Source organism: Oncorhynchus clarkii, chromosome 2, assembly GCF_045791955.1.
Source record: "Oncorhynchus clarkii lewisi isolate Uvic-CL-2024 chromosome 2, UVic_Ocla_1.0, whole genome shotgun sequence".
Lineage (NCBI taxonomy): Eukaryota > Metazoa > Chordata > Actinopteri > Salmoniformes > Salmonidae > Oncorhynchus > Oncorhynchus clarkii.
In genome coordinates this window covers 53576712-53596296 of record NC_092148.1, presented here as the reverse complement: position 1 = coordinate 53596296, position 19585 = coordinate 53576712, and the positions used below count along the sequence as shown (strand labels likewise).

At 40.8% G+C, this 19585-nt stretch overlaps 1 protein-coding gene across 1 annotated transcript; it reads left to right on the top strand.

Annotated features, from left to right (window-relative positions):
* The first annotated feature begins 760 nt into the window (after nucleotides 1-760).
* LOC139369703 (protein phosphatase 1, regulatory subunit 3Ab) lies at nucleotides 761-8008 on the top strand. The gene is made up of 4 exons (XM_071108967.1): nucleotides 761-1612; nucleotides 1925-1977; nucleotides 2103-2191; nucleotides 4807-8008. Exons 1-4 carry the CDS (start codon nucleotides 825-827, stop codon nucleotides 7798-7800), a joined length of 3924 nt encoding a protein of 1307 aa, XP_070965068.1. The 5' UTR covers nucleotides 761-824; the 3' UTR covers nucleotides 7801-8008.
* Nucleotides 8009-19585: the final 11577 nt, after the last annotated feature.

The following is a 19585-nucleotide window of genomic DNA, read 5'->3' as shown; positions in this document are numbered from 1 at the left end:
TTAACCACATTCAGTCCCTGCGTGCCACCTTCCTTCACAGATAAAAGGTCAACTCTCATGAAACATTCATCATTCATCAAATCGGAAACTGTAGATTGTGAGTTGTTACAAGACGCAGCTAGCTAACTCTCACTGAGATAAGACTGGAGCTATGTGGTCATTGTTTGCCATTTTGAGTTGCACAAGGGGGTTAACACTTGTCATTTTTGATTCAGCAAATGATGTAATGTTCCACGTAATACAGGGTTTGTCATTCTGAGAGAAAAAAAGGCTTCTAATATTTTAAACAATTTGGGACGTGTCGGCAGTTAACCTGAAGTGTCTATACAAGGAGTTTCACCTTTATAACAAAACGTGTTTTATCCAGTATTTATGACATGATTAACCCTTTGACCCATATTAGGAGAAGTTGACTAACATAACATTACTCATAGGAGACAACAAACTATCCTAGAAATGTTTGTTTTGGTGACAGACTTAACAGTGCACACCCGATGTCTGGTTCTGGGTGCCGAGATTAGTTTGAATTAAATAACGTTAGTTAAGATCAGCCTATATCTCAAATGTTTGACTATTTATATCATTGTTGTGAAGCAGTGTCTCAAAGAACAGCCATTGATATTATTTTCTCAGTGTTCTCCTGAGCCCACACTGCATAGTTGAAGTCCCTTCTGACCTATTTATAGTGCTGGCCCTCGCTACAATGTCATCTGTAACTCGACTCCATCTGTTTAGTCACAACATGTTGAATGTCAGTTGCCAGAGAGAAAGAAGCAGAGAACTTGGCTCTGCGATTCCCCTTCACTCTGTCACTAGACAGCCCAATGGAGTCTGCTGCGGCTGAACCAAGACCCACTGGGGTCAGCAGCCTCTTGGGTGTCCCAGGGCTCATCACCTGGGACGGGAACGAGGCGATTGATGCGGAGGTGATCGGTGGCATCAGGCCCAGGTCCTCCCCTCTTCCACGGAGAAGGAGCTCCAGTGACTTAAAGGACTGTGAGCTCGAGCTGACGCCGTCAAGCTCCAGGAGGGTGTCCTTTGCGGACGCCCTCGGCCAAAACCTGGTGAACGTGAAAGAGTTTGACTCGTGGGACATAACCATCCCGCTGAATTTCGACGCCTTTGAGGGAGAGAAAGAGGTAGAGGAATACTACTTGTCCTCCTTATACACTCCTCCACCGTCCCAAGAAGCCATGGTCCTGAGGGTTCAGGATCAGAAGCTAGAGCTGGAGAGCATTGAGTTACTCCGCGGGACTACGATACTGAGGGGCGTGGTCCGTGTCCTCAATGTCTCATTTGATAAGATGGTGTACATCCGCACCTCTCTGGATGCCTGGGTCACGCACTTTGACCTGCTGGCAGAGTTCATACCAGGGTCCAGCAATGGAGACACTGACTGCTTCTCCTTCAAGCTCACCCTGGTGCCCCCCTTTGGGGAAAAGGGGGCCAGAGTGGACTTCTGTCTCCGGTATGAGACCCCTGTTGGGACTTTCTGGGCCAACAATAGTGACCGGAACTATGTGATGTTTTGTCACCAGAAAGTCAAAGAGCTGAAAGATAAAGCACAAAAATACGAAAACAGGCGTAGGAAAAGCATCCTGAAAGCCAACATGTGAGGATGATCAGATTAATCAAAACAGGCTTGTTTTGAGTGTGTGTAGATTGATGGAATGATTGAACGCTACAGCAGTATGTTTCTGAAAATGTGTGGTCCAGTCTAGTGGTCCAATCATGTGAAAGCTTTGATGCTTTCACGTTGATAATGCCTCGCCTCAAAATACACCGTTTGACATATATCTAGATATATTTGCTTCCTGATAAATAAGCCAACTTGCAGTTTATTATGAAATTATGATTTTACAGTAAATGTTGGGCAATTGTTGTTGGGTCTTTTTTCCTGAGCTTTCGTTTAATTTATTTACAGTCATGAATTTCCCTGTGACGAAAACTGGTCATCAATCAGTGATGAATCGTCAGGTAATCATTCATTGTACTAAATCATTAAAAAGTGAAATGACTCGGCCATACACTAAAATCAATGACATTAAATCAATTACATTAAATCATTAACTAATGTAAATTATGATTTTTTTCCTCTCTAGATGTAAACAAACGTGGAGGAGAGATGACTAGTGTGAACATCTCTGAGTCTCAGTCAGGAGCACTCGAAGATGATCATCAGAAATTACTGGTGAGTATCACCTGCAGCATTTGGATTTCAGAACTTTTACAGATGAGTCTTGTATCCATGGTTTTCTTACAACATACGCTTTTGTGATACATAGCTTGACGTATCTTTTGTGTACGATTTTCAAATGAGCCTTACTTGTTATTGCGGCCTTCAATGATGATTAATGCAAGGTTTAATTGCGTTTCTATGTAATCTACAGTAAATGGCATGGTAAAATGCAAGGGTTAGGCTTAAAGCTGCAATATATAACTTTTTGAGCGACCCACTAAATTCACATAGTGCGTTATACAGTGCCTTGCGAAATTATTCGGCCCCCTTGAACTTTGCGACCTTTTGCCACATTTCAGGCTTCAAACATAAAGATATAAAACTGTATTTTTTTGTGAAGAATCAACAACAAGTGGGACACAATCATGAAGTGGAACGACATTTATTGGATATTTCAAACTTTTTTAACAAATCAAAAACTGAAAAATTGGGCGTGCACAATTATTCAGCCCCCTTAAGTTAATACTTTGTAGCGCCACCTTTTGCTGCGATTACAGCTGTAAGTCGCTTGGGGTATGTCTCTATCAGTTTTGCACATCGAGAGACTGACATTTTTTCCCATTCCTCCTTGCAAAACAGCTCGAGCTCAGTGAGGTTGGATGGAGAGCATTTGTGAACAGCAGTTTTCAGTTCTTTCCACAGATTCTCGATTGGATTCAGGTCTGGACTTTGACTTGGCCATTCTAACACCTGGATATGTTTATTTTTGAACCATTCCATTGTAGATTTTGCTTTATGTTTTGGATCATTGTCTTGTTGGAAGACAAATCTCCGTCCCAGTCTCAGGTCTTTTGCAGACTCCATCAGGGTTTCTTCCAGAATGGTCCTGTATTTGGCTCCATCCATCTTCCCATCAATTTTAACCATCTTCCCTGTCCCTGCTGAAGAAAAGCAGGCCCAAACAATGATGCTGCCACCACCATGTTTGACAGTGGGGATGGTGTGTTCAGGGTGATGAGCTGTGTTGCTTTTACGCAAAACATAACGTTTTGCATTGTTGCCAAAAAGTTCAATTTTGGTTTCATCTGACCAGAGCACCTTCTTCCACATGTTTGGTGTGTCTCCCAGGTGGCTTGTGGCAAACTTTAAACAACACTTTTTATGGATATCTTTAAGAAATGGCTTTCTTCTTGCCACTCTTCCATAAAGGCCAGATTTGTGCAATATACGACTGATTGTTGTCCTATGGACAGAGTCTCCCACCTCAGCTGTAGATCTCTGCAGTTCATCCAGAGTGATCATGGGCCTCTTGGCTGCATCTCTGATCAGTCTTCTCCTTGTATGAGCTGAAAGTTTAGAGGGACGGCCAGGTCTTGGTAGATTTGCAGTGGTCTGATACTCCTTCAATTTCAATATTATCGCTTGCACAGTGCTCCTTGGGATGTTTAAAGCTTGGGAAATCTTTTTGTATCCAAATCCGGCTTTAAACTTCTTCACAACAGTATCTCGGACCTGCCTGGTGTGTTCCTTGTTCTTCATGATGCTCTCTGCGCTTTTAACGGACCTCTGAGACTATCACAGTGCAGGTGCATTTATACGGAGACTTGATTACACACAGATGGATTGTATTTATCATCATTAGTCATTTAGGTCAACATTCAGAGATCCTGACTGAACTTCTGGAGAGAGTTTGCTGCACTGAAAGTAAAGGGGCTGAATAATTTTGCACGCCCAATTTTTCAGTTTTTGATTTGTTAAAAAAGTTTGAAATGTCCAATAAATGTCGTTCCACTTCATGATTGTGTCCCACTTGTTGTTGATTCTTCACAAAAAAATACAGTTTTATATCTTTATGTTTGAAGCCTGAAATGTGGCAAAAGGTCGCAAAGTTCAAGGGGGCCGAATACTTTCGCAAGGCACTGTATTTCTGTCATGCTCATTGAAAGCAAGTATAAGAAGCGGTAGACCTGTTCTATGTGCTCTAAGTTTCGTTTTTGCGTCTTTTGCTTTCGGTTTTGTATACCAGCTGAAAATGCAATGTTTTTGGTTATGGAAAATATATTTCACAGCAGTTTATATGGTACAATGATTCTCTACACTAAACTTGCTTATTTTGTCACATAAATTGAAATTAAGTGGACTGTTAGAATTTCAGCAGCCAGGAAATGGAGGAGTGATTTCTTTATAGGTCATCTTTAAACAGCTTGAGGTGACCTCAGAAACAGGAGACAGTGAACCCTGTTGCTCTTTCTCAATATGTCATGTGATCACTGATGTCCGAGCCCTAGTAGTCACTACTTTAACATACTGTACTAGTTGCATATTTATGACACTTGAGTCAAATGCCAAGTATTTATATATATTCCATGAGTGACTAAGCAACACATTGCAATGGCTACATTACAATCTCAAACATTCAAATGTTACTGGCCAGAGGCCAGTGCTCATGTGAGATTTGGTTTGGGGTGCCAAAATTAAATGTCTAAAAATATATTTTGGCTTGGTCATGAGCAATATTTAATCTGAATGTGCCAATCTAAATGTCATCATCCCCAAACTAGCCTAACAATTGAGGAGGCATTGTGTGAGAAAGCTAAATTGAATCTATCCTTCTTGCTGTTTGACAGATTGAGAGCAGCCAAAACTCCAGCCGGAGAAACCGACGAAAGGCAGCACGATTGGTGAAGGTGCAGGACTACTTCATTCAGAGAGAGGATGAGACCCAAGAGAAAGAGAAGGGAGCAGTGGAACCATCACAGATCCCACAGGAAAGCACATTCCCACAGGAAACACCTTCAAATGGGCCTGTGGTACAACCACTGGCACCACAGCACAGGAAAAAGTTTGGGCTGCAGGCGACTTCAGATTCTCCAGCTACGTGCAACAAATTGTCTCCTGGCCTCAGGGACAGCACGTCTTGTGAGGAGTCAGTGAAACCTGAGAACATAGACTCAATGGTCAGCTCAGCCCCATCCGAGCTGGGAGAGGAACATGCCTCACCGATCCCCAGCAACAAGTCAGATTTAACTGATCAACCCGCTGCTCTGTGCCAAAATGGTCATACGTCTGTTTCTAAAGTGGAAGGAAGTGCTCTGATGCAGATGGAATCTGAGAAGGGTGGATCTGCCATCAGCACAGAAGGAACACGTTCAGATAACACTGTGAGGTTGGAGAACAGCACAGCAGGCTCAGTCCCAGGCAGCCAGACCAATAGCTTTACGTTTGGAAATGTTGTGGCCCCACTATACTGTCAGGTATTTGGTAGAGCGGTGAGCGAGAGCCAGAGCTCAACCGATATTGGGAATCGAACAAGGGGGACATTGCATGGAAGGGATTCAACAGCCTGTACAGTCCAGAGTTACGTAGAAACTCACTCCTGTGTTTCAGCTGATACCCACGGGACACCTGAAGAAAAGCCTGTAGATCAACAGCAATATCTTGAATCAAACCAAGGACAGTTCATCTCTGGATTAAGTGCAGAAAAAGAGTCTGAACTTGAACCTCTGTCAGAAAAGGCAGGAGGTTTTCCCAGGGCTCACACTGCCCTGTACACTGCTGCTGCTCTCAGGGCACAAATCCCCAAAGAGGAATCAGGCCTCCAGGGGCCTGAAGAGAACATTCTGCCTCCCCAGTCCCAGATCCACCAGGACAGCGAGTTTATCCAGACACAAACCCCATTAACAAACACAACACTTTCACAAACTCCTCCAGACACAACACTTTCCCAAACACAAACATTGATAGACACAACACAAGGCAGTCTCTTACAGTCACAAACTGAAATGGGGTCTAAACATGTCTCTGCTGAAATGAATATGCAGGGGTACAGTGGTGGATATGAGAGACCTGATGAGTCAGAGGAAATGGAGAACCCTTCCCCAGCCAACACTGACGAATGGTCAACAGGCACATTCACAGAATTAGTAGGCACATATATAGCCATGCTAGAGCCTGTGTATGCTGACCTAAAGGTTTTCACTTCAACAACAAAGGTGGAGGAAAAGATCCCCACTGAGCACAAAAGCGTAGCTGTGACCTGTACAGACACACTGGAGGAAGAAACCAGTGGGACAATGTTAAATGAGGATCCCATTGTCATTAAGGGATGGACATCATTGGAGAAGTTGATGAGAAAACAAACGGATCAAGTGAAGGGTGAACCATCAGTTGAAGAGTCAAACACCTTTGGTGATGAAGAAAACAGGCATTCTATTGACAGTAAGGTTTATAGTGAGGAAGAAGGCGAGATGACAAACTATGTGAGGGATGATTATGATGAAGACACTGACAAGGTCCCAATGTCCAAAGAAGAAGATATTCATAAGGAAGATGACCTGGTCATTGTGAAAAATAAGGAGGATTTAGTTCCTACAGAGAACGAGAAAGGTCCAAGTGATGGACAACCATTGCTGATGAACAATATAATAGAAAAAGACTGGGAGGGGACTGTGGAAGAGGAAGAGGAGGAGATGATGGGGGAATATGTGGAAGAGGGCAAATGGGAAGAAGAGAAAGTAGAAGTGGAGATGATGGCTGGGGAAAGGGAGTTGGAGGAGGTAGGGGAGGTGGAGGCAACAGAGGAGGAAGTGGGGAAGGAGGTGACCAAGGAGGAGTTGGCAGTAGAAGAGGTGGATAAGGACAAAGAAGAAATGATGTTATGGGAAAAGGTACAAGGAAGGGTGGAGGAAGAGCTGGTGAAAGGAGAGGAGGAAATAGAGAAAGAAATGGAGGACGAGATTGTTGTTGAAGAAGAACTGGAGGAATTAGAGGAGGGGGGTGTGAAATGGATAGAGTGGGAGGAAGAGGAGATTGTAGAGGAAGAGAAGGAGGAGGAAGCAGAGAAAGACAAAGTAGATGTAGAATTACAAGATGATCAAAATGAATTGGTGGATGAGTTAAGCAAGCAAATGGGCAATACTTGTAAGGGGGGTGAGAGCACAAATGTAAATGTTGCAGAAAAATCAGGCCCAGAAGAAAATACATTAAAGACGGATGAAGTGTCAAATCTGTGCTACAATGACGTAACGCCGGACACCAATCATCTTGGAGGAGAGGAAATGGATTCCATCAAAGGAGACGGGGAATCGTACATTCAAACAGATGAACCTGCCCTTGAGAAAGAGGGTGAAGGTGGGGCTGAGGCGGACAACGCGTCCACAGAGTCCCCGTCAGATGATGAGATGGAGCTGTACATGCACAGTCTGAGGGCTGCACAGAAGCAGCGAAACAAGGACCTGAGTCTTGGGAAACGGCCCTCGATAAGTAGAAGAGGCAGCAGGCTGTCCATGCCGTCCATCAGTGAGTCTGTGGATGAGGCAAGCAACCAGGAAGATCAGCCAGACACAGTGTCTGTGGAGCATCAATCTACAAGTGCAGTGCCCGTTGTGGAGGGAGGGCAGGATAGCACCAGGAGCAATGTCATGTGGTGGAGAGAAACATTTTCTTGGCATAATCTCTCAAAAGCACTGTTATACACCGTCCTGTTTGTGGTGTTTTTTTTTGCTGCTTACCATTATGACTTTCTGGCCTGTTTCAGTCTTTATTTGTTATCTGTGATCTGGCTGGTTTGTCAGGGGGAGAAACCGCCGAAAGGAAATAATAGAATAGGTCGAGACCCGTGAAAATATATGTCAGTGTTTATAAAGTGCTCCACAATTAAGTTGAATTATTTTTCATTATGCCTCATCTGAGAATACATGAACTCGCTAATGCCAAAAGTGTAAAACGATTGGTGTGTAGCATACTGCAAAGAGTAATGTAAATGTACGGTAAAGTACGTATATACATTGTTCTATCCAAATTCCATCAAGAAATACTGTATATGTATATATATATATATATATATATATATATATATATATATATATATATATATATTTTAGAACATTCTTATTAAAATGATATTAACAGGCGAGGATATTATCCTTTAATTAGCTATACTCTTATGAGTGTCACCTAGTTCAAGGCAGACCCTTTTTCAGTTCAATGGAGCACACCATAATATTATTTTTCTAATAGAATGTTATGTGCCTTTTCTACACATTGGCCATACTATTGATGCATCTTGACAGCATGTATTGTTTATTTGAACACATTAGTTCAAAACCTTACGTTCAAACAACACACCAGTTACAAAGCTGTGGACCATTGCTTATAGATGGATTATTGATTATAACAACTTTTATTGCATTACTGTATTTGGTGTAAATTAAACTGATTTTAAAACAGTCTAAATTAGATTTATTTTGTACCAGATGCCTCCAGATTCATAATATCAATTTACAGTATGTTATTACTTTGTTATTTAATAAATAAATAGGCTTAAAAAAAACTATTATATCTATGAATCTCTTTTCTGATAACAGCGGTAGAAGAAAAAAACGTTAATTTGCTGCAATCTTTCAACAAATAATATAATTGACCACATGTGTATTTACAGTACCCTTGGGACACATTTAAAAAAACATGTAGACATTTCCCACAATGTGAAGTATACTTGCATGCAGGACTTTTGTGATGAAGCAGGGGCGGACTGGGACCATAAATCGTCCCAAGCATTTCTGACACACTGGAGTCAAATGGGCCAGTTCACTAAACTATTTTGGGTCGGTGGACGTGAAATGGGACAGCAGCCCATTAGTCAAATGATGATCATTCTGCACCAAAATCATAATAAACATTTCTTAACAGGGCCATTTTATTTATTTATTTTACAAAAAGATGGACCGGCCCACCGTCCGTTTCTGTGATGACGACATCTCATGCCTTATTCTTACTGTTGGACTCCATCCATCACACCACTGACCTTTAGGAGGTGAACTCTACATGGCACCACTGGAGCTTGTCAAGCAGTAGTGAGTGTGGTTGTAATTTTAGCAGACGTATTCGATTTCAATTCGCTCCCATCCAGGCTTGTTAGGGCTTTGTGATGACACATCTGTTTCCTGTACTCTTATGCATTACTGTTAGATTCGTTAGATACTGTATAGGGCTCTGTACAGGGCTCATGTATAGGGCTCATGGACAACTTTATTGTCAGAGTTAGAGCAAACAACAGATATTTGTCTTCTGCTTCGTTCTCTTGGTAAATAAACATGGCAGAAGTTATGCAAGGGGTATATCCCTAATAGTAAGATTACAACACAATCATGGGTCAATGTTGATGTATGGTTGATTAGGAAAACAGAAAGTGTGAAAACCATGGTCCACTTCTTACCGCATATCAGCTTGAGACAGTTTGAATCTGTTCTCATGTCAAGACAATGCTGTCTATATTGGTCTTTCTGGTGTGTTGAAATGGTTTTCTTAATATACAATATAGACCGAACTGAATGTAACTGAATTCAATCTCTTTGTCTCTATCTGACTCGTGCTTTGAGGAAGTGTGAAAGGCTGTTTTCCAAGGCACAGATTTTCTTTTGCCAAATAGAGTGGGGATGACAGAACATAAGACGCAGCCTAGTTCGCGTACTGTATACTCCCTATAGCGTCACAGTGCAACTGCCAATCTGGACAAGCAGGTCTCTCTTCACACACTGTTCAAAATGTAATGTCTCTGTCAAACCAAGTGCAGTTATTCACCTTATGATTTATGTAGCTAACTTCACCAGACACCAAAGACTCTCCCAGCAAACACCAATATGTTTAAATAGGTGGTCAATACCATAAGCTTGTGCTCAATTCGAATAACTTGATAGCTAGCGCCATGGGGCGTGTTTGAACTTTAGCTGTTGGCTGTGATCGGGGTTGTACAGCTGCAACTGCTTGTCAGGGGCTTTCGGGGGCTTCCTGTGTGAGGATTATCACACCCTTTAGCTGTGCAAAAGAACATGTGGACATTTTTAGCCACAGAGAGACACAATTACATTCTTAAAAGGGCAGACACACAGAGAGCCTCTTCTATCTGTGCAAAGAGAAATAAGGGGAATGTTTCGCTAACATGGCAAATAATATTTTCCTTAATATCTTAAATTCTCATCTACAGGTTAAAAAGGGGGATGTATTTGTGTCCATCAGCCACATTTGAGCAATGTCAGGATATTCCGCAACATGAGTTCCATGAGAGCCATGTGGCTGAAGTGGCTGTGTACGTCTGAGGGTGAGGTGTGACATTGGAGTGACATTAGAGCCGTGCGTCACAATTATGAGCGCCATGCTCCATCAGCCAGGGCAAGTTGATATCACATTCATCCAGCTTTTTCACCGAGACTCGTCATCGTGAAAACACGTCATCAAAACAAATGTGCTGGAGATCCTTTTCTCTTTCCCTAGTGTATGATGAAGACTGATGGAACGTTCTGTGATCATTAGGATCTTTCTGTAAGTGTCTGTCTGTTTCACTTTCTTACTGCTTGCTAACAAGTGTAGGGCCCCCAAAAAACATGACTTACTGTGTGTGCCAGTACACATTAGCAGTCTATAACAATCAATGCTCAAAATACAAAACGCAATTATTTTGTGACACCATGAGTCATTCTTTAAGGCATTTGGGCATGGAATTTGATATATATAATATATTGAATACTTTGGTATACTTTCTATCATTCCAAATAATACCTCGATACAGTATCTCTAAATCCCAAGAATATGTCCAACTCTACTCATCGCTACTGGGACAAGCAAATGAGCTTTACTTGAATCACGTTTTACAGTATAGAGGACTTGCATTATGTTTTACATTAATTAACAGTTCAATATAAACAAAAACATGTATGAAGAATAGCTATTCGTCATTTTAAGTGTTTTCATGGTTGCAAAGTTGAGGGGCACAAATGTCACCGTAATTCAAAAACGACCCCAAGGCTAATTGCTGTTTACACAATGGCTCGCAGAAACACTTTAACCGTAATAATTAAGTTATGACACAAACCCATGATGCTCAGTGTGTGTAAAGGTCCTCACATGCTGCAGCCTATGATGTCAAAATGTGGTCACCATGGTGGAATGGGACAGGCCTATATTCTACATGACACTCCACTCTATCAAGCAGCTGTTTACATACATCAGAAGGGTGTGTCAGGATCTGTCTGAAATGGCACCCTATTCACTATATAGTGCACTACTTTTGACTAGAGCCCTATGGGCCCTGGTCAAAAGTATTGCACTATATAGGGAATAGGGTGCCATTTCAGACACAGATTCAGTCTGACCCAGATTCAGGAGGTATAAGCAGTCACCATCATGTGTTAGTTATTTTTAGGACAGCAAACAAGTTATTATTCACCCAGGGATTTGAAGGAGAATTTACAGTTTACAATTTACTTATAACAGAGAACTGGTTTAATTGTATCAATTTGTGCACATGCAGATTATATCTACACTAAAGTCAAAATCAATCCCACGTAATGCAATATTACAAGACTAATGAAAATGGTGACAGTATTTTAGAATAAGCAGCATGGCTATTGCCTAAATCACCCTTTGATAAAATGTCTTATAAGTAATAGATTTATTCAGCCTATGTCAGGGGTACCCACGTAAAAAAAAATACTACAATTTACTATAGAATATAGTACTTAGTATAGAATTCTGTAGTAAACTGTAGTATACTGTAGAATCCTATACTCCAGTGTAGTATCCCTCGATCGTGTAGTGCTTACTATAGACTTTGTATACTGTAGAATAATATACTACACACTGTATTCCTCTGATCATGTGTAGTACTTACTTTTGAATTTTGTAGTATACTATACCACACACTGTAGTATCCCTCCATTGTGTAGTGCTTTCTATAATATTTTGTAGTATACTATACTACACACTGTAGTATCCCCCTCGATCATGTAAGCCGAGCTTACTATAGAATGTTGTACTATACTGTAGAGTACTACACTACACACTTTTGTATCCCTCGATCTGCTAGCTGCTAGCTTTGTCGATGCTGGTTTGATTTGAACGTGCTGTCCTTCGGGAGCTCATGCAGGAGATTTCCTCTGAGGTTCCAACTCGATTGTGTAGTGCTTACTATAGAATTTTGTAGTATACTATATTCCACACTTTAGCATCCCTTGATTGATTTTATTTGACTATTTAAAAACATAGTTGTCACGGTCGTCCTCCTCTTCTTCTGAAGAGGAGAGGCGAGAAGGATCAGAGGACCAATATGCGGCGTGGTAAGTGTCCATGGTAAATCTTTAATAAAGAAAGACTGAACACTATACAAACGAGTAACAAAAACAATAAACCAAATTCGACCGTGAAGCTACAAAATGAGACCTGTGCTGAAACAAGCCATCAACATAGACAATCACCCACAAACAAACAGTGCAACCCAGGCTACCTAAGTATGATTCTCAGAGACAACTAATGACACCTGCCTCTGATTGAGAACCATACTAGGCCGAAACATAGAAATGCCCCAAAACATAGAAAAACAAACATAGACTGCCCACCCAACTCACGCCCTGACCATACTAAATAAATACAAAACAAAGGAAATAGGTCAGAACGTGACAATAGTACAACCACAAGTGTGGATACAATGCATTTAGAAATGTGTCAAGAATAACACAAAAAAATTTCAAAGCTAACCCACATTAAAAAATACTATAGTATACTATGGTCTAAATACTGTAGTATTACTATATTTATATACTATATAAATATAGTAGTGCTTTTACGGACTTTACTGTAGTATTCACTGTAGTATTTTTTTGCGGGCATGACTGTAGTATACCCTGGATCCCTGACCAGTTCACCGGACATGCTACCTTATCCCGGACCTGCTGTTTCGACCCTCTCTCTCTCTGTCTCGACCTCTGAATGCTCGGCTATGAAAAGCCTTAATGGCCATGTACTCTTATCTCCACTTGCACAGCCAGAAGAGGACTGGCCACCCCTCAGAGCCTGGTTCCTCTCTAGGTTTCTTCCTAGGTTCCTGCTTTTCTATGGGATTTCCCCTAGCCACCGTGCCTCTATATGTGCATTTCTTGCTCTGTGGGGTTTTAGGCTGGGTTTAAGGACTTTGGGACATCTGCTGTTGTAAAAAGGGCTTTATAATACATTTGATTGATTGATTACATCATCACGCACAGCCCTTTATCCACAACAAGTCAATTTTATGGAAACACATGTCTGGTGTGAAAAAATGCACATATTGTTTTTATGTCAATTTTTTTTTATTTATATTTGCCTGAAACTTTTGTTGCCAATTGGATAGATACCTAGGTAGTGTAGCCTACATGAATAAAAACGAATTTCAGCACAACATATCATTGCGTGACTCCCAAGTCTACTTCAATATGATGGTTATTATAGCAATATTTACACATTAACGTTTATTCTGCCATTTCTAACACACTTAATTTTATCAACACAGAAAAATAAACCTTGTCTAGCGAAAATTTGTTTTGTCGAAATTTGGAAAGTTTATCAACAAATTTGCTGTTTCCATTAGGTCTGTTGTGACATTTTTTATCCGACATGCAGTACTTTACTTGCCTAAAAAGATTGGATGGAAACCAGTTTACAGTCTTCTTTCACAACCAGAAACCCAGGAAAGACATTACCCATGAGCTCTACCGCAAGCGCAAAATAGGGAATGCCTATTAACATAAGTGCAGTAAAACATGTTTTACATGTTTTCATATAATAAGCACTGATCAGTATAACCAATCAAACACAAGAAAGGCACATCAAAACACATTAGTAAGGTTATTCTCACAGTATATAAGGGCTATGATGACAGGACTTATCTTCCAATATGCTCCAAATAGTCTTTTTTTTTATTTCTATGAAATGCATCCATCCCTCCATCCCTTTTTCCATTCCTTAGAGAAAACACAAGTGTGAGGTTGGTAGTGTTGTTCATTTTCATTTTCACATGTTAATGAATTAACAAACTCAAGGGGAGGAGATGAGGAGCAGAGGCAGAGTCCACAGAGTTATATGGAGATTGCAACATTATATCTGTGCCTTAATGGCGTCTGTAATGGTGAGGCCATCGCCATTTTCAAGTAGTCCATTTTCTTCTTCTACTACTTCTATGAGTTGGCAAACAAACTGAAAAGCTGTAGACTGCCACCTGGAGTGTGTTATTTGAACAGATATGAAGCCAAGGTTGAAGATATACTGCCACCTGCAGTTATGGAATGTTTGCTCAGGAGTATAATAGTTGAGCTGCAGTACTATGTCGGTAATTAACTAAGGCTACTGTTGATGACAAGAATTGTATTTACATTTTAGTAAACAGTCTTATCCAGAGCAACTTAGAAGAGGAATTCAGGTTTAGTGCTTCGCTCAAGGGTACATCGACAGATTTTTCAGCTAATCGGCTCATGTATTCAAAACAGTGAACTGACCCAACGCTCTTACCCACTAGGCTACCTGCCACCCTAGCATCTAGCGAATTGCATCCTGTTAAAGATATAAAGATGTAGTGTAAGATTTATATAAACACTCCAACAAAGGGTGGTAATAACAATGTGTTTGTGTTGTTTACCCATTAAATTGTTGGGAGTATATATAGTGTGTGTGACTTTCTTTTTATACAGTTCTCTCCATCAGTCAGCAGGCAGCACCTCTACAAAAAATGTTGGGTGTGCGTCAGCTCATGCTTTTTACTTGTATTGGGGCAAACACAAAATACAGTATGAGGATTACGATAATATACAGAGTGGACAGGTGAAGGGGAAATATGCAATATAATAGAGTACCATACACGTTACAACATTGGGCAACTCAAGTTCTGGGGGTGTTCAGTGTTGTGAACAAATGCCTGCTCACATGTCTGCAACACTGCAAAAGTCAGTAATTGAGAAAAGGTGCCTTTACTGCACCTCATATTTCTTGAGTTGTTGGACTGCAGGTTCATGGTTGAGTCTCATAGCTTCCTGCATTGAAGTGTTTCCCTGTCTGCAAAGAGAACTTGTCACAAAGTGGTGACAGTTTAAGTTTGCCAAATAAACTTTTAAAGCCTCCATAGAAAGTGTGTGTACATGGTAAGTATAGTGATAAGGCTTTTTTAGTGACCACTGATCTGAAGGAATAAAATAGGGAGAAGCATATTCCCCTATCTAGTCCTTGTACCTACCTGTGGTCATTAAGCGCTATATCTTAACTTGAGGTATGTGAGTGTAACTCAGTTAGTTACATGTGATAGGCTTGACAGTGAAGTGATCCTTTTCAGAATCGTGCCTAAGGTTAACATACGCCAAAGTGCCATACAATACCAGAAATTGTCTTTGGTTGGAGGTTCTGGCATACAATTTTAGAGGTATGCAAGGAAATACATTTTTATAGAAAGTATAACATTATTAGATCAATCATCGTTTAGAATGGGTACAAGTTCAGTCATTGACCAGCAGATGGTGATAGTGATTTCCTATAGAACCAGAGGCCATATGGCATCAACAAACAAAAAAAACGTGTGTTTTTTCTTCATCATTGGCTTATTGTTACCAACTCATAGGAATCCCCACCCAGTTGACTACATTAAAATGGTGGAAGCCCTTAATGGCATTGTCCATGCTAAAACATGCAGAATATATATTTTTTAAGTATAACTACATTGTGGAAAAATCTAAACTAAAGAGAATTATTACTTTATATAAGATGAAGAATATTATAAGGTGGAGCAAATTGAGAAATGGTTGGAGCTTAAGTAAATGAATTTGTACAATTTCAAATACATAACAAATCATTAGGCTGTTCCTAAGCCGTCATTGAAAATAAGAATTTGTTCTTAACTGACTTGCCGAGTTAAATAATGGTCAAATAAAAAATAGATATATATTTGAATTGTATATTTATTGTTAAATGACTTGGTGCTATTGTTCAAGAAAGACATTTTGAATTGTAATGTTTAAGCAAAGCATTACTGTATTTGTGTTGTATTGCACAAACTATTTGCACTGTACAGGTGCAAAAATAATTAGACTGTGTGTCCATAAACCGGGGTCCAGTCTACTCACTAGAGTCATTAGAATTTTTTTTTTTAAAGGTGCCTGAATATAAAGCTAGATCATAGCAACTGTTGCTGGACTTGAACTTTGGTCATACAGCTTAAAATTGGGTGCCTGGGCACTCACTATACGGTACAAATATAGCACTTTACTGGGGGGAAAAAAACGATTGATTGTGTCTCGTAGGCAAGCCTAAATCCATTGCAGTGTCCATTGCATTGGGGGCTATGGGGCGGAGTGAAAAGCCAGCTGCAGACCGTGGGGGCTATGGACGGGGCAGAGTGAAAAGTCAGCAGCAGGCTGTGCGACACATTTCCACTCAAAAACTAATCATATTTGGTTGGTAGAGACCCAACTGAGTATTTTCCACCCACTTTTGCAGATTCAAATATATTTGTTTACGAGTGCAAGGTCGAATTGAGTTTATGTACACACGCACTTCCCATATGAGGCGATCCCTAACTGAAATGTGAAAATGAATGCTACACCACGCTAGCTCGCGCTTGGCCTTGCCCACGTCCGTGCATGTTCTGTCCACTATGCTTAATTTGCTCCCACCGTAAATAACACAGATGAACTATCTTGTGTCAGTTATAAATATTCTTGACCCAACTTTAATGATGCTGGTCAGTGATATTAAAGAAAGGAGGTAGGAATCTTAAGGGGCAATGAATGGAGGAACGTATAACGCACCGCCCATCAGTGTTGACCAATCGCTTTCACGTTGTCATGCCGCGTCACACAGTTGCTAAGATAATAGCCAAGCAATACCTTCTCAATGTCAGAGGTATTATGCCGTGTTCCAAACAACTGGGAACTCTGAAATCTCAGACTCTGGAAAAAACTAGATCCGACTAGAAACATAGTTTTGAACGGTCATACTGGCCTCTTTCTTTAGCTTCGACTTTTAGAGCTGAAGATCACCGACGTCAGGATTTTTCAGAGCTCCCAGTTGTCTGGAAAGCACCATAAATTGAGAAACCTGCCTATTTTCCTTAAAAGTACGTAATGCCATGATTCCACAGCTACATGATATTACAGAGAAGTAGTTAATTATCTCACATCTATGTAAATATGTGTAATGTTCTACTTCATGTTGACAAAATGCATGCTAATGTTGGTTTTTTGAGCTAGCGCCCAATTTTCATTTGAATAATTTAGCAGACGCTCTAGTAAAGAGCGACTCATAGTATTGAGTCCATACAATTTCCCCTTAGGAATTGAACCCACTACCCTTGCGTTACAAGCGCCATACTCTGCCAACTAAGTTACAGGGGAAAGACGACTCAAATTCACTCCTTGTGGAGCTCTCCTTGTCCCCGAATCATTCAGAATGCGCCGTGCAGCCCATTGACGGCGCATGGGAAACTTGCACAATGGGCGTTAATACGATTCCAATTGAGTTTTCCATCTCCTCAAAATAATCTCTGCGCTGGTCACTACAAGAACGTTAAAAAAAGTGCTAGACCTCATTCATATGGTCATATGTTAGTCGGAACGCGGACATTTCCGCATTGCTGATTGTTATAGGTAGCACACATGTATAACTACAACCAGTTAGCAAGTAAGATATTTTTTGGAAACTGATGTTATGTTTGATTCAGATGGCGTGTCAAGTGGAGATGAGCGTGAGAAGAATTGGGTTACAGTGGTGAATGCAAAAGAAAATACGAGAAGTTAAGTGGTAGTGAAGTCTTGTCAATCGAAGCCTAGTTTTGATTATGTTTTGATCGGAATAAGGGTTTTGGGACGATGTTGTTACCTGGGAGGTCCGTTTGAAGTCTCTATAAAAAAAAATGTGGATGCTTTGGATGAGATGGCATCGATGAGAGTAACAATACTTTTGTTTTGTGTATCTATGGAACAGGAGTGTGCTCTGCACCTCAAGAAGATATAGGATTGGAATGTGTCTCTTTGAAGCAAGGCACCTATCAAGGGTGTTACTTGTGCCACCCGAAGAGATAAAAGCAAAGGATACATGTGAAGAATTTGATCAATTGGTTGGTGAGTGGGGAAGCACACTCCATCAATTCTATTGTTTGTGATGGAGTCGCTCCCTTCTCGCGTGTATTTTGGTTTTATGAGATACCCCTGTGAGAGCCTTCATGCCCAAACCTATGCAGTGTGATAAATGCAAATTATTTGGTAATGTGTCAAGTGTATGTTGACGGGAGGGGTATTGTATGCCAGCTGAGCCTAAATGCTGCAATTTTGGTGGTGAACATGCTCCCGAATTTCTGAAGTGTCCTGTTAGGGTGAAGGAGACGGAGGTGGTAAGAATCAGGGCAGTCCAGCATGTCTCCTATCCGGGGGGCTGTGAAAAGAGTGGAAGAAATTAGTGAAGTTGAAGAAACATTGGTAGTAAGAGTAGAGACAACAGAGAATATTCCTTGTCAACAGAGGGATCCTGACATTTTGCATGTTAAGAAGGTGGACTTTGAAGCATTTACTGCATTGGTTATGAATTACACAGCACAAACAGGGGAAATGGGTGAAAATAGGCATCGTTGTGAATGTTTTTTGGCATTCGGGGATTTTACAGAGGCATTTCAAGGAATCCTGTCGATGAATGCGCCATCCTCACAGGCACTTGAGCCTGCTTAGGGATGTGATTTGAACTGTGACTGAAAGAGTGGGATGTTTTTTTTAAATAAAAATGTTGCATTTTGTGTAATGTCGGGTATGGTGCCTCCCTTCCAGCAATGGAATATTTTGTTTCAATACCCTGTACAGTAGGTGGCAGCAATACACCAAATAGGTGTAGTCTGCCATAAAACCTTAAAGAAGAAGTCAGAAAGGCAAATGGAGAAAAATAAGTGTCAGTCCTGTTGCTTTTTATAAACAGCATCTACCTGCACATGTGAAGCTTGGTTATGTAAGATACGCTGTGTTCGGTTTTGTTCCCAAACCACTGCAGTGTAAGAACTGTAAAGGATTTTGCCTTCTTTCAAGTTTTCAGACTGACAAGAGTATAATGAAGATCAGTGTGTGGAAGGACAACAGTGTTGCAATTGTGGTGGGGGATCCTGGAGTGCCCTGTAAGGGTGAAGGAGATTGAGGTGGAAAAAGTGATGCTAGTGAAGAGATGGTAGTGGATGCACCACAGGCTGAAGTAGATGTTTGCTGCCAGTAAAAATATACCCTGTGTGTTAAAAATGTGGATTTTGTGGTGTTCATTGTCACATTTATAAACTGTATGGCTGAAGTCTCAAAGAGGTCTAAGAAACTGGACATTATTGTGGCAGAAAAGTTTTCTGGATTTAAGGATTTTTACATCTGAAGACTTGCCCAGGGGTTTTGGCGTTGGAAGACTGCCGCCCTCCCAGGCTCCCAATGAGCCTGTATAGGGATCAGATCTGTTTATTTTTTAACAGTAAAGTTGTTTGATTTATTTAAATTTTACTACCTTGTAGTTTTTTTGTTGGTAGTTTATACCGAGTATGTGGGGAAATCCTGTGTTCATCCCGCACAGTAGATTGCGGGATGCACAACAAATTGTGCAATT

Excerpts from the sequence above, each read along its gene's own strand:
- LOC139369703 (XM_071108967.1), top strand. The coding sequence starts at position 825 with ATGGAGTCTGCTGCGGCTGAACCAAGACCCACTGGGGTCAGCAGCCTC. Across the intron at positions 1,613-1,924 it reads AGCATCCTGAAAGCCAACAT|TCATGAATTTCCCTGTGACG; the intron begins GTGAGGATGATC and ends ATTTATTTACAG. Across the intron at positions 1,978-2,102 it reads AATCAGTGATGAATCGTCAG|ATGTAAACAAACGTGGAGGA; the intron begins GTAATCATTCAT and ends TTTCCTCTCTAG.